Consider the following 15,279-nt stretch of genomic DNA (forward strand, 5'->3'; position numbering starts at 1 on the left):
TTCCAGGCTCAGAAGCCTAGTGTAGCAACTATGTGCTGATGCCTTTCATATAAGTAAATACAGTAGAAGTGAACTGACTTTAGGCATAATGTATGGTTCTCATGTGATGCCTGTTTTTACCCCTTTGCAATTACATACCAAATGAAGAAGTAAGCTCACCACTTCAGCAGTGGGCGTGAGTTTGAAATTAAGTTTCTAATCCTTAATCTTTTACATCTTTACATCTATCACTTTTGCTTTTTTGGTGATTTTCCCCACAGAGGGGCTGACTTGTAATAACCATGGTCTGAGTATCAGGAAGAACATTGCACTGAATATTTTTTTAATTTTTTAAACTTTTTTTTTTTTGAAAGAAAGACAGCGTGCAGGGGAGGGACAGAGAGAGGGGGAGAATCCCAAACAGGATCTGTGGACTGTCAGCGCAGAGCCTGACATAGGGCTTGAACTCATGAACCACACTGCACTGAATACTGCTTGTCAATTAGTCTTTGAGAGAAAATGTCCATTCCTTCATGGAAGAGGATTCTCTTATGTCTCACAAAATAATGACTTTACCTCTACAATGGCAATAGGTAGTGTGCTCAGCGCAGAATCAGGCTCAGCAAGGACAAAGAATTGTGAAAACAGACTTATTCAAGTGGTTGGATAGAAAATAGTTACAAGCAAACAACAGTCCTTTCACATTTTGGTCAGGAAAAAAACCCCCCAAAAAACCATTGCACCTTCTGCCAGATTGGTTGTCAGTAAATGGCTTGCAAACTCAACAGTCAACAGAAGGGATCAACTGGGATGGTGGCCAGCCTAGTGGTAAGGGTCATAATTGCCAACCAGTTTCCCACAGTGTCTGAGGTGACTCTGGGGTGGTTTGTTCGTGGAGGAAAAGCACATTCTCCATCTCATCACAAGTGTATTATGGGAAAAGCACACTAACCCACTTCTGGCCTCCCTGGAACCCCTTCCTCCTCACCCTGCCTCTTGTCTTCCACATGATCCCATGCTCCTAGGAGCATGATTGCTTGCTTGCTTGCTTATTTATTTATTTGCATCCTTCCTGCCTGGTCAATCCCCCCGAAAACCATTACACATTCACTTTCACGTTCTTATCCTGTTCGCCACATGTGCAAACAGGATGGAGAAGACCAGCAACCAGGCGAGGAGGAAGCATTTAAGGAGATGCTCAGGGGGTGGAGGTGGGGGACACTGTTCCCGACAGCTAACCAGCTTCCTGCATCGACAGCTACCACGCTTCCTACAACCAAAGAATTTCAAAACATTTGCTTCATTGCGGCAAAAGTTTCACTGGTAAACAGCCTGAAATGAGAAGAAAAACAAGTCCCAGGGTGTCTCGGCACGAGAGCTACCTGGCGATGAATTCAAGACCTGGGAAACCGCGGTTCCCTTCTACGGCGTTCGGCCTGGAGCTGTCCGGGTGGTGGGGCAACATTCCCATCCCCGGATGCTCAGTGACACTGGCTTTCGAAGTCCATGCATTTGTTGACAGCTCAATACAATTTTTTCCCTTAGTCACATTACTCTTCTCCTTTAGTAAATGATTTGAAATCTACAGCTAACCCATTATATGTTCAAGCGCAGAGAGCTAGGTTTTAAGATAGAAAACCCAGGGTTCAGGAAGGATGGCCAGGCCATCGGAACTTTTGAGTTGGCCCAAATCAAAGCAGGATTGTTCTCTTATTCCTGAAGTTTCATCAATCTGGCAAAACTGAAAAAAGGCAGCACATGAGCTGGGTGCAGACAGAGCCTGGGCTCTGAGACAAACGCGGTCGCCACACCCACCTGAACGAGCTGGGTGCAGTACTGGAGGTGCCTGACAATGGTGATGTCGAGGCTCTCGTTGCCTGTGGTCAGCGGCAGGGGGCTTCCGGCCACACTCGTCCCGACTCCTGTGTCTTCCGTCAGTGCTTCGCTCAGGTGTCCCCTGGCCTCTGGGTGTACTGACCTGTAAGGGCTGAAGCAGGAAGGGGAGCGCCTTAGTGGTTTCTTTTCAGCAGGGAAACCCCAGGTCAACCCAATGAAGCTCCCAGGAGGCCCCAGGCAGCACCCACTGTAAAGAGGCTGTTGCTAGCCTACCTGGAAAAACTGAGATACCTTTCAAAAGCTACTTCTTGATTCAGCCCAGTCACCAATGTGCTGTATTAAAAGTTCATGGAAACAAACTACTTCCAGAGTTTGCTTCTCAAGCACAGTGAACCACTTTTTTTTTAAAAAAAATTATTTAATGTTTATTTATTTTTGAGAGGGAGACAGAGCACGAGTGGGGGAGGGGCAGAGAGAGAGGGAGACACAGAATCTGAACCAGGCTTCAAGCTTCGATCTGTCAGCACAGAGCCTGACGCAGGGCTTGAACTCACAACCTGCGAGATCATGACCTGAGCCGAAGTCAGACGCTTAACAGACTGAGCCCCCAGGTGCCCCAACAGCGAACCATTTGTAAAGCGGGCTCACCAAGGAGTCTTTGAAACATGCTTTCACGGTGCACCTGTTACACTTTCTTGCTCTGTGGGTGGGGCGCTTTGCCAAATTTCCTGGGATTAAACTGTCCTCTATTTTTGTGGTTTCCCAAGAGCAAATCCATTAAGAAATAATGTCAAGGCTTTTTCTTGGCCTCAGGTCAATTGCTACTAGAAGAGAAGGAAAAAGGAAAACTGCCAAGACGAGGTATGATGTTCTATCCCAGACAAAGGCTGAAAGGGTTTGTTTACTTGACCCTTTCGAAGCAGAGCTTGGTTCCGCCTCTCCTGCCTTGCTGACACCCCGCTGCTGAACTGTCTTAAAGCGGGGATCATGACGGGCACTTACATTTAAAAATAAATTTGCTGATTCTATGATCCAGTTTTGTTCTTAAAATTAATCTGTGTGGAAAAAAGGGAATAGCTGTCCCATTTCACACGTGGGAGGACTCGCTGGCAGAGATGTTCCCCACTGTGTCCTGTTCGCACAGCTAGGCAGGGACAGGGCAGCTGCTGGCTTCCAGGCTCACGGCCCCCAGCCTCCATGATTTAAAAAGATGGTGCACCCGAGCTAAGAGGCACTGGACACTTTACTCCAACACACACTCGCCTCCAAGGGGAAAGCACTCGGCTTGTGTCCAGGGGATCAGCACGTCTTTAAAACACACACACAGGGGCGCCCGGGCGGCTCAGTCGGTTAAGCGTCCTACTCTTGGTTTTGGCTCAGGTCATGATCTCACAGTCTCATGAGTTCAAGCCCCACATCGGGCTCTGTGCTGGCAGTACAGAGCCTGCTTGCAATTCTCTCTCTCTGCCCCTCCCCCTCTTGCACTCTCTCTCAAAATAAACTTAAAAAAATAAATAAAACAAACACAATTTTCATGATTTTCCCTAATACCACTGATAACATATACTAAAGTTGATCGATTTAGTCAATTTATTTTATTTTTTATTTTTATTTTTTTAAAATATTTTTATTTATTTCTAGGAGAGAGAGAGAGACAGCGCGAGCAGGGGAGGGTCAGAGAAAGAGGGAGTCACAGACTGAAGCAGGCTCCAGGCTCTGAGCTGGCAGTCAGCACAGAGCCCGACGCGGGGCTCGAACCCACGAACCGCGAGATCATGACCTAAGCGAAAGTCAGACGCTTAACCGACTAAGCCACCCAGGCGCCCCCGATTTAGTCAATTTAATATCAATGTTCTATAAAATGTATAAAACCTATCATGTTTTTGCTGCTAAAATGCTTCTGAGACCAAGAAGAATGCAGCTTAGACTGATGTCTGACTCTGACATATCATGTAATGAGGAGACAGATTTTTGATTTCGCAGCATTTCACAAATTCAATTTAGAGAAATCTCAGCATAGGAGGCAGGAGCATCCCTTGAACATTACACTCATTGAGTAACTTTTGTTTGCTGTGTCCTCACTTTGCTCAAAGGATAAATCCTAGTTCTCTTTTTCTCTTTCTGGTTTTGGAAGAAGAAAGCCTCCAGGAACAAGAAAACTCAAAAACGTTGACATAACATCACCCGCAGAGAGGTTTGTGAAGGTGTAACCTGAAAACCTGTTTATATAACACAGCAAAAGTAAAGCTGGTGGGAATCTACCCTTTGCTTTGGGAGAGGGGTGTGTGTATGTGTGTGTTTCTGACAGTTAATGAAGGGGAGTATATTCTACTGTGATTGGTTTGCTTTGCTGAAGTTACAAAATGGACCCCAGACTCTACTTCCAAACACGAGGTCTGGCTGTACAAGGAGGCCTGATGGAGAAGGTGACAATATTTCACCTTCATCTTCCCTTCCCTTCCACTGCCCCACCCTCTGCGTCCCCCCCTAGAGAGAGCCTCATTCTCCACCTGTTGGGCTGCAGAAGCAGAAATTGTTATCAGTTATTGGTCACCCATGGTTACATTCTAAGGCAAATGCGTGCCCTGGTCTTAAACCTGGCCTGGGCATGTGCACTGATGAGCTTAACGTGCAGCTACTTTGCTAAAGGGAGCAAGAGATAAAGGATGGAAAAAGCAAAGTGCAACAAGATGAAGAGATAAGAAATGAGACACCCAGGGAACCAGGTCCACATGGACCATCCATTAAGAGTTCTCCAGACACACAGCATGCTTAGGTAATTTGGAATTAATTACACTGGGGGCAAGTTGTCGACCCCTGAAGCCTCCGAGATATATGTGTACACAAAATGTACACGCACACATACACACATGCCCATACAAAAGTGTTCCCTTCCTTTCTAATGAAGAAAACCAATTCATTTTCCCTTGAGTGGCACAGAAGAGGTGAACAAGATTTAAAAATGGCCCCTGCCAATGAAAGGGAATTGAAAGCCAACTAGTCATTCATGCAGGGAGTTTTCTCTTCCTTGGGATGTGCACAGCTCCCATCGGAGAGTAACAAAGTACCACTGTTCAGAAGAAAGGTAAGCAGATGCTAACTTCACACTTACCTATTTTTCTCCGTCTCGGTGTCTGAAAATACCGAGTCCGTGCCTCCTCCAACATTACAAACCTCATCACCATCCTCCTCCTCCTCGTCAAAATCAGAGGTGTTCAGGAAATCAAAGCTTTCTAAAGCACTTTCGACTGTAAGACTTAAACTGGAAGACCGGCTGTGGTTTCCGGCTGGCTTACACTGCAAAGGCAGAAGGCATCGGGGAGAAGGTCAACATATCCAGAAGCAGAAATGGCACAGGCAACACTTGATCTGAGATGCGACACTTTTCTTTGTTCCAAGCTTTTATTTTTTGTTGTGGTTGGTATTTTTAAAAAATGCATTTAAAATCTTCATATTAAAAAAAAAAAACTACAACAGTGAATTAAATGATACAGTATCTGGGATTCGTTCCAAGATAATCTGGAGGGAAATAAGCAGGGAGAAGAAGAGACGAAACGACACTGGCCATGAGCTGACATCATGGAAGCCGGGGGATGGGCGCACTGGGAGCCTTTACAGGATTCTCTCTACTTCTGCTTGAACGTTTTAGAATGAATGGTTTAGAGAACATTACAACCCAGAAAGCCTTAGGAAACGGAACTGCCATGCCCCTCAGCCTAGAGCTCAACCCCAAAGAAAATACAGCCAGCAGACAAATCTAAAGAGTCATGGCATCTACACCAAATAGTAGCCAATCTGCAATGCCATGTGGCAACATTTGCACCGTCTGGGACAGGAGCTGGCTGCCTAAGGATCCTATGCTAAAGGATTAACAAAACCAACCCCAGAAATAGAAAACTACCCAAACTCAGACCTAACTCAAACTCCCAAGGTAAGCAGACTCCAATATTAATTTTACATTCACGGCATATTATTTTCTTTGAGCGTCAAGGAGAAAAGGAAGGGTACAGACATAGCAAGATGGATCCCTGCTTCCTCTACGGAACAAATCCTGTCACTTCCCTGACTGGGCCCTGGGATACTGTGGGCCAACCCATCCTGGGGCCTGGAGAATTCTGTATTGCTCGACACAGACAGAAGCAAGACGAACGGAGTAACACCAGCTGCTATGGGCACAGAGATGGAAAGAAGTCCTTCCAAATATTCAAGAGGACGGACGCTGGGGTGGACTGAACGGGACAAGTCTTGGGAGTCAGAAGAACTACATGTCCTCCATCCACTTAGGCACTCCTTGCTGACTTCGTAACACAAGGCGGGCAGCGCCTCGCAGAGAGCTGTCTCTGACACTCAAGATGGCACAAAAGCACAGGGGAAACCGTCTTTCGGTCTTTTAAATCAGAGTTGTTTCATTCCCCTCAGTGATCTCCGTCCCAGGGGCAGCATCATTTAGTTTCTGATCCTCAAGAGGCGTTAGCATCCTAGGAATGTGAAGGGGGGGGAGAAAAGAGAAAGCTTTGTCCAGCTGACGCTTTAATTCTGGCTGGATCCAAAGCCACTTGCCCCAGACCTCAACTCGAATGCTGTTTTCAATCTCAGACAGACAGAAGGAGCCAGCCCAGACTCAGCCCACCGCTAGGGTCTTCTTTCTTAACTAGCTATCTGCTGAACTTGACCTTGCGCAGTGTGGATGCGTTTATCTATCAATCATAACAAAAGGGATAGATGGTTAAGGATTTTAGAGGCAGGGTCGTTTTTGGAACAGCCACAGACTGAGATAATACTCTGGAAAGAAATCTGTGACCACCAGGTTTTTATAAGACTCACAGATGGGTCGCTAAGTGTTTACAGGTGGAGCCAGCTACGTCTCAGCCATCTAGATGTCTGGCAATGGGAACTGGTATCCCCACTTGCTTTCTCGAAGGCATCTGCTACAGGTGGGGCCAGTTGTGCCTTTAAATTGAACACCCTTTGCCCACTAGGCAAAGCTAGTCAACTACGCAGGTAAGAGCTTGTTGAGGGGTTAGAAGATGTTTTCGCTGGAGTCCTAGACAAGCGGCATCCACACACGGGTCCTGAACGGGTGCTTCTGAGTTAGGTTTTACAGAAAGCAGATTCAGAGTGTCCCCTCAGAAGCTGTACGTACAGCTGACTTAGTCCATCGTGGGCACTGGAGGACCTGGAGAGCTGGGCCTGAGGTCTCGTCTGCCTTGGGGACAAATCCCCCTCAGAGCTAGGGAAGCATGACTGGGAAGGGTAAGACAGTCAGAGGAGCCTTGGAAAGGTCTGGAAATGTGCTTCCCACATGCCGCCGAGAAGACCACATCTTACAGCAGTCATTCCAAACGATGCAAGAGCCTCCTGTGGGTTGACTCTGGTCTCGCCACGGGCACCTTATTTTCAAGCTAACTTTATACAGCACCGGTCACCAAAGAATGGCTCTCTCATGGAAAAGGACCCGATTTCTCGTCTGGCAACATTAGAGTGGCAACGAACACAGAAGTGGCGTGGGATTCGGGACAAAATCCAGGTCCTGTCCTCTCGTACAGTGTTTTAAAAAGTCGAATCTTTATGCCGGGTGGAAACGGACACATTCTGGTGTAGCAATAATAATCGCATTGTTAGGAACCCCCCTGCCTGTGAGGAAATCATTCCTCTTGCTCTCGGCTGCGGGCACGTCCACCCTGAGCTGTCTGACCGGGAACAGGGTCGAGAGGGACACCCCGGTGGACTTGGGGGTCCCAGGCTTCTAGAGCACGGCAGACGATGATCCGTGATGGATCTCAGGTTCCGACTCACTGGTTGGGACAAGTCTGGAGAAGGGAATCTTGGGAGGCAGTGCCTGGGGCTGGGGGGGGGGCTGCAGGGGAGGCTGGGGGGGAGGGGGGGATAGACCCGTGGCTTCCACATCAGGGCTGCCTAACCAGTCAGGAAGGCACGCGATCCAGCAGCATCTCAACCCCATTATGATCATCGAAGTGCTTCCGTTTGCCACCTGGGGCTACGGCGAGGAGCTCAGACGCTCCTCCGCGCGTTTAACCGCGGTCCTGATCATCTCAGGCGCGTCCGTCTGTTGCAGGGAAATGAAAACTGACGCGCGCTACGGGGGTTGGAAGGGCGGGGCCACGCAAAGGGCGGTTACCTAGCGGTCCCGCCGGGAGGCGGGATGAAAAGGAAACGCTAGGCTACTTTCGGCGGAAGGTGGCCTCAGGTCCCTCGCTCCAAACCAAACGGCACTTACTTTTAGAATGTCGTCCAAATGCTTGACTTCCTGGTTCAGGTCCCGGAACTCCTTGTAGCGCTCTTTGTGCGGCTCCAGCGCGAGGAAGAGCCCGCTGAAGGCGTCCTCCAGGCTGCCGTCCAGGAACGACCTACAGCCCTCCGACTCCCCGCTCACGGAGCCCTCCGACAGCAGCCGGTCCGCGGCCGCCGGCGCCTCGGCCGACGTGAGCCTCTTCACCAGCTGCTTCGTGAGGTTTCCCTCCGAAGTGTCCAGCTCCACCGGTTTCAGCTCCGAGGCCTCGTCCGACTCGCGCAGGAGCGCCTCGGCCACGTCCTTCTCCAGCAGCGGGCGCTCGGCCGACGCCCGGCGCGCCCCCGGGGCCGCCTCGGCCTCCGGGGCTCGTCGCCAGGGGCTCCCGGGAGCGGCGGCGGCGCCGGGCGGGCGCGCGCCCTCGTCGTCGCGCGGGCAGCGCTCGGCGGGCGTGACGGTGATGGCGGGACTGGCTGCGCCTGCGCGGGGCGGGGCGTCGGGCGGGCTGGCTGCGCCTGCGCGGGGCGGAGCGTCGGGCGGGGGCGCGGCCGCGGCGCCGGCCTCGTGCGGCAGCTCGCCGAGGCTGAGCGACAGCGGCGTCTTCTCGGCCGCCTCCTTGCCGTTCTCAAAGACGTCATCAGGCAGGTTAGCCTGTGGCCAAAGGAGATCCCGTTAGTATTTCACATGTGTTTAAAGTTTGTTTTTGAGAGAGAGTGAGGGACAGGGAGAGAGGGGGACACAATCCGAAGCAGGCTCCAGGCTCTGAGCGGTCAGCACGGAGCCCGACGCGGGGCTCGAACTCACCAGCCGTGAGGTCATGGCCTGAGCTGAAGTCGGACGCTTAACCGACTGAGACGCCCAGGTGCCCCTCATGTTATTATTTTAAATACAAATGATGTGCTTGGTGTGGTTTGTTTCCAGACAAGATGCAAGGCCATTCAAATAAACCACCAGCAGTTTCATGATATTAACGTTCCATTTGTTGATTGTGTGTGTGTGTGTTTGTGGTTATGTATGGTTATGTGTGTGTGAATGTGTAGTGTGTGTGTGGTTGTGTGTGGGGGGTTGTGTGGTGTCTGGTTGTGTGTGGTTGTGTATGGTTGTGTATGCTTGTGTGTGTGGGGTTGTGTGTGTGGTTATGTATGTGTGGTTGTGTGGTGTGGGTGTATGGTTGTGTGTGCATGCGGTTGTGTGTGCGCGTGTGGTTATGTATGTATGGTTGTGGGTGGGTGGTTGTGTGTGTGTGGTTATGTATGTGTGGCTGTGTATGGTTTGTGTGTGGTTGTGTGTGTGCGTGTGGTTATGTATGTGTGGTTGTGTATGGTTTGTGTGGGTTGTGTGGGCGTATGGTTGTGTGTGTGGTTGTGTGTGTGCCAAGAGAAAACAAAGCCCTTATGAAACGATTGCTGGTGTTGAATCTAGGTGCAAGTTCATCACACTATTCTTAGGCCTAACATTGTCAAGAGAAAGGGCTGGGGAAGGGGAGACCAGAGAGCCTGTTTCCTAAATCGCAGGACCGCCTGGGATCCGGCAGCCGCACTCAAACACCACCACCACTTTTCGGGCATTTATCTTCGAGGACTTTGCAACATTCACGCCATTTCACTCAAAAGATAAGATGCTATAAAAAAAAAAAAGATGCGATGCTTTGTTCTGCTTCAGTTCTCATCAATTATCTTAAAACAATCTCTACCCACCAATCCCGAGCCCTTGAAAACGTTCTGTTAATTTGGTAACCAGGCCACAAATCACGAGGCCAGAAATATACTCGCGTAGCTCCTGTGAAAACGGGAGAGAAACGCTAATAAACTTGAGCGTCTCCCGGGATTTCATCAGAGCTCTTGAGGTGTCTAGAAACACCGAGCCCTCTTGTCAAGCCCACCAGGCCGGTCAAGTACACTCTGTGATCCATGAAGCAGAGCTCAGAAGGGAGAGAGGCTCCAAATATCCAGGTAACCAAGGCAATTACTTCGTGCGGGCATTAAACTGATTTCTAAGTAGGTTTTCCCCACGCTGCGGGCCGTGCCCTGTCTCGGTGCCAGGGCTGCTTGGCGGAAAACGTTTTCTGGTTATTCGAGATCAACTCTTTCAAAATGGGTAATTCCTCCTGGGTTCTGGGTTTGATGTTTTAAGTAAATGGTAAGCACCAAGCTAACGCCTGATTGCATCTGGGGCAGGGAATGATCGTAACAGTGCTGGCAGTGAGCCCGGGAAACACACGTTCCAGCCAGTGAAAGGGGAGCAGAGCTGCAGGGCTGTGGCCGCCGGACCCCGGCACCTGCTAGGTCAGCCCAAACCTTCTCTTCTCATCTGGTTGGGGGGCAGCTAATTTTAGCCCCAGGGTGAGACGTGTCACGGGGCGCCAAGGGACCTCTGCAGGCTCAGCCTCGCCTCTAAAGAATGTTTCTTGCGTGCCTGGTCCCTGAGAGTGCTGCACACAGTCCTGGGGGGTGGGGGGCGGGAGCAGTCCGGGAACCCCTTCAGGAGCTGCGGGGGAGCAGGTGGGCTCCGTGGGTTCCTCTGGCGTCCTCTGCCCTCCTTCCGCCCCACACCTTGCACCTCTAGGAGAGATAAAGGGCGAGCTTCTGGTAGGAACGGGGGAGGGCTGCTCCCCGGACTTCTCAGAGGGCGTCCCGCAGGCATCTCACAGACCCCCTGGGCCCCTGCAGCTCCGGGGGAGGAGGCGGCACCGGCTAAGGTGGGGGGCGGGTGGCTCAGTCAGGGTTCTTGTTCAAAGTCCAAAGTGCTCGCCAGCCATTTCTCTCGGGCCTCATGTGCCCAAACGCAATGCGCACCCACGTGAGTGGCCAATATGGAGGTAGACTAAGCTGAGACGCTCTGCTGCGCCAGGGGGGCGAGCCTACAGACAGGCACACACAGAACGAGGCGTGTGTGCGATAACGGAGGTGGGACCCCGGCCCGGAGATGCCTGCCGCCTGGGAAACTGGTTCCCCGGGCTCAGCCCTGCGGGGAGGGGGGGGGGGGGGGGCATAGGCGAGGAGGAGGAAGTGCATTCGAGAAGGAACAGTGTGTGCACAAAGATGGCAACTTCTGAAGGGCGTGGAGGAGCTGGAGAATGGGGGTGGGGAGGTCAAGGGGCCCGGGCAGAGGACAAGAATGGCCAATGGCAGGTGTGGAAAGCGGGGCTGAGGCCGGATGGGAAGAGTCGCTCTGCGGTATCTGCCTTTATCCAAACAGCTATTGGAAGCCATCGAGCTTTTTCGACTCTTGCTCTTGTTTAAATTATGCTATTAAAATCTCTACCAACGCCCTCCACAACTTAAAACACGTGACCATGCGTATACACGTGATATCCACAGTTAGGTATACAACTGATCTGCTATAATCGGTTTTTCGTCCGGGTGTTCAGGCACATTTTCCTTATACTGTCTTTCTGTTTTTCTTGGAAACTCCACTGCTTTCTTGGTCCTTGTCACCTGTGTTTTGTAATTCAACAAATTAGATGCAATTATTATGATTATTAACCAGAAAACTTTTTAGTCCTTTCTGGACATTCGAAGATTACTTCTTCCCCCCAAAGATAACTTTTATATGTCCGTAAAGGACAGAATATTCCATGCATGTATGTACACACGTGTACATGCGTCCTCTCTTATGACAACGTCTCCTACATATAATGTAGGTTACATGTTGCATTCCTGACGACAAATGAAAGCGTGTCTTTTACAGAGGCAGGAGAAAATTAACAAACACTATGATAAACTAAAGCTAAGAACCTCTTTAAATAAAAACATCCCTAGTAAATTGGTAAGAATCCTTCTGACCTCCTCCAAAACCAGTTTTTGAGCTTACTCAAATGCTGAGTGCATTTGAATGCCAAAAGGCCTAAAGACTATCATCAGTGATAAACTAGTTGAACTTGGGAAGGAACATCTTCTTTGACCGCAAGCAAGCGTAATTGTATTTTTCAGAGATGGAGGTCTTGTTACCATGGATATCTGTGCCCCAGCAGGGAAAAGTCACAGCACAAAAGCAGGGCTCGCAGTAGAGAGGGACAAAGGGCCTGGCGGACAGAGGCACATGCGTGAGCCAACTTCCCAACCCGGCGACAGGACGGCTGTCACCGTGACCCTGTGAACACGGCGGGGAAGCAGGTGAAACAGGGGACACACCACAGCACACGTGCCAGCAGCCCCAACGGCAAGCACCTCGCAGCGGGTGGGCCACCCACACTCACGTAAAACTCTAGCCCGGCCTTGGGTCGCAGCCTGAGGGAGGGCAGGTCACTGAGGGAGCGGCTGCAGTGCAGCTTGGCCAGGAAAGTGTCCTGCAAGACACCCAGGACGGACAGCCGCCGCGGCCTGTCCGCAGGAGGGTGCAGCCAGCGCTTCAAGAGTCAAAGCAAGACGGGGGGTTAGCGGGAAGTGTGGGTTAGCACAACTCGTTAGCTGCTGGGCCAGCACCTCTGTTTAAAACAAGGAGGCCTCGTGGACACCCCTCCCTCTAAAAGGCTGAGCTCAGAGAGTCTCCAGAAAGTCTGTAGGTTAGCAGAGCGATCGGTGAAGGGAGGTGGAGGAGGGGTAAAGACGGTGGGGGAGGGTGGTTTACCGCCGCTGTGTGCAGATGGCCACGGGCATCTTGGAACCTGCTTTCCTTGGTTGCTACTTGATTAGGGGGAGCTTTATGATCGGCGTTATCAGGAGTTACCGAGAACCCCTAACGCCATATATCAAGCATCTCAAATACTGGGTGCAAGCCTGTCTCGGGTTCAATGTGTCTCCTCCCCAAATTGCCTTGAACTTACGAAGAAGGAGTGATCCTTCAGGGTGGGCGTCTCCGGGGTGCCCTGGCTGTACATGGACATTCTCCTCTGCAGGGCTGCCGCCTTGTTCCCGGCTCCCGAGGAGGGGGTCGCGTCTTCCACGTCAAATGGGCTGCAACACAGCAGGGCCCCGTGAATGCACGTTGGTTAAGGTCACCTCGAACCCCCGGACCGCAGGCCCAGGAAGCACCTCCTTATACTAAAGTAAACACGAAAGAGTGGGAGTTGGGCCGGTTGGGCAGGAGAGAAGCCAGGATAAAATGAAGTGGGGCAGAGGACTGAGTCCAGACCCACCCCAGGGGCCAAGATTGTTATCATGGCATTAAGGGCAATTTATCTATACACCCAGACCCTAGATACACCTGTTTCTTGGTTAATATTCAACATGTAAACAATTAATGCTTGTCCAACAGGAGATGTCGGTCTGTAAAAATTCTTTGAGCTTTGCGTTAGCAATACAAGAGAGTAACAGATGATTGTTCTAGAGAAAACAAACATAGATTCCCGTTCATTTCTGTTGACACAGAGCCTCTCGTGTGACCGGTCTGTCCGCCATCACCCTGTTTATCATCATGCCATCCAGCAAGATGAACGATCTGACCTTCGACACATCATGACTACAGAGGGCGTGGAGGGGAGGCCGGGCAGCAGGCGCCGACCGGGTTTGTGGACAAGACACCAGGGACTTTGCTGCTCCTGTGCTTCATCCCCCATATTGGAAATGGGACCCTGAGTATCAGTGCCCCACATGTCACCCTTGCGTGGAAATACACCAGGGACACTGTCCAATGTGTGGGCAACCAGTGTTCAGTGACTTCCGACCTTTCTCATGAGGAGACTTCAGAAAACCACCTTTACCTTCACCGCTCTGACAAAAGGCTTCTCTGACCCCTTGGAGATTTTCTGTGTCAGCAGAGTGTGAAAGATACTGAGAGGTTTTCCAGAGCAGCACAGGGCACATGAGATAAAGCAGGACAGACACTATAGAGAGAACTGGGATCTTTCTGAGGGTGAAGTATCTCCTATTGGGCAGTTATTTTTCTTCCAAATTAGTTCATTTAAGAGCTATATCTTTAAAAAAATTGTTTTAAGTTTATTTATTTATGAGAGACAGGGAGAGACAGAGTGTAAGTGGGGGAAGGGCAGAGAGAGGGAAACACAAAGCAGGCTCCAGGCTCTGAGCTGTCAGCACAGAGCCCGATGCGGGGCTCGAACTCATGAACCTGAGCCACGCAGGTGCCCCAGAGCTATATTTCTTTATATATGTTGAACGGCTGAGAAGGAGGGAAGGCAGCAGAATAAACTATTTCAAATAGGAAGTAGGAGAGGAGAAAAGTGATAAGACAGAGGCTTCTCCAGCTTACGGACCTGATGATGTGCAGACCTCCCCTGTGGAGCCAGTAGCGCAGAGCCTCAGGCTCTGAGAGGTTCTGACACAGGTCTCAGTGGGACCCGAGAGTCTCCTTCTGTGACACATTCCCCCGGGGACTCTGACGGCCCACGCACCACCCTCTGAAGAGCACTAGTCCGCAGCACGTATTTGTAATGTGACGAAACCGAAAAGGGCCACTTACTACCACGTGATCTCCAGGCTCAGTTTGATGGTGCCAAGGTCATTGATGTCAACGGCCACCACCTGAGGTCGGGCGGCAAACAGCTCTTTGGTCTCGCAGGTCACGCTGCCGACCAGGAGGTGAGTCGCGAGCCCTTTGAGTTCCGTGACCTGGTGAGAGACGGACAGGGATGGCCTTACGGGGGGGGGCCCGGACAAAGGCCAGGTACGCTTTCCCGTCTTCTGCTCGGCTCGCTCTGGGCGAAATCAGCGGTCTTCACGGTGGACTCGGGTGCAGAGGGGAGTCTGCAAGGCGGAGGGGCCGCGGGCATAAGTCACGAACAAAGGTCCCCACCCTGCACCGGGATATGACCATGACAATACTGAACCTTGATGGAAATGAATCCCACGATCAGAGGCAGGAACACGACCTCTTCTCCGTCCCAGCTCTGCTTGCCGTTCGCTTCTATCTTGCCTTTCAGTTTCCACCTCTGCCGGCCGTACTTCATGAAAATCTGGGGGAAAGACGCCAGACCTCAGGCTGCAGGGCCCCTGCCTGACTTGCCACCCAAACTCCAAGATAAAAAGGCCAGGGAATAAATCAGCTGCTGCTCCCCCTGCTTGGTCCTCCTCGCCCCACCCCCTTCTTGTTAGTCTTTCCAGTTCCCTGGAGTCTGGGCGGAGGAGCAGATGGTGAGAGGGGACGAGGCTTCCAGGACGGGGGAAGGTCTGCTCCCCCCACGCGGAGGGCGTGGAGGGCCTTTAGCGAAAGGTCATCAATGTTTCCATGTTACCACGGTCACGGTGACCGGATCCTTCTCCTGGGAGAACACACGCTTCAGTACATTAGCCGTTGGACCCCCAGCAGGAGGAGAAACC

At 51.1% G+C, this 15,279-nt stretch overlaps 1 protein-coding gene across 10 annotated transcripts in view; it reads right to left on the minus strand.

Annotated features, from left to right (window-relative positions):
• The window catches only part of RIPOR2 (RHO family interacting cell polarization regulator 2), a 230,348-nt gene that overhangs the window by 24,376 nt on the left and 190,693 nt on the right, over positions 1–15,279 (minus strand). For 8 of the 10 annotated variants that reach the window (XR_005525405.1, XR_005525406.1, XM_039216707.1 and 5 more), the window contains 6 exons: positions 14,790–14,915; positions 14,423–14,571; positions 12,831–12,960; positions 8,054–8,716; positions 4,928–5,112; positions 1,795–1,966 (listed from right to left, as the gene is read on the minus strand). Coding sequence is in view for 8 of the 10 variants with exons in the window: in XM_039216707.1 (XP_039072638.1) it covers positions 1,795–1,966; positions 4,928–5,112; positions 8,054–8,716; positions 12,831–12,960; positions 14,423–14,571; positions 14,790–14,915 (1,425 nt within the window). In the remaining 2 variants the exon portion in view is untranslated. The other 2 variants (XM_039216713.1, XM_039216711.1) reach the window with 2 other exon arrangements.

This window comes from Hyaena hyaena, unplaced genomic scaffold, assembly GCF_003009895.1.
Source record: "Hyaena hyaena isolate Hyena2069 unplaced genomic scaffold, ASM300989v1 scaffold_652, whole genome shotgun sequence".
In the NCBI taxonomy this organism is placed as follows: Eukaryota; Metazoa; Chordata; class Mammalia; order Carnivora; family Hyaenidae; genus Hyaena; species Hyaena hyaena.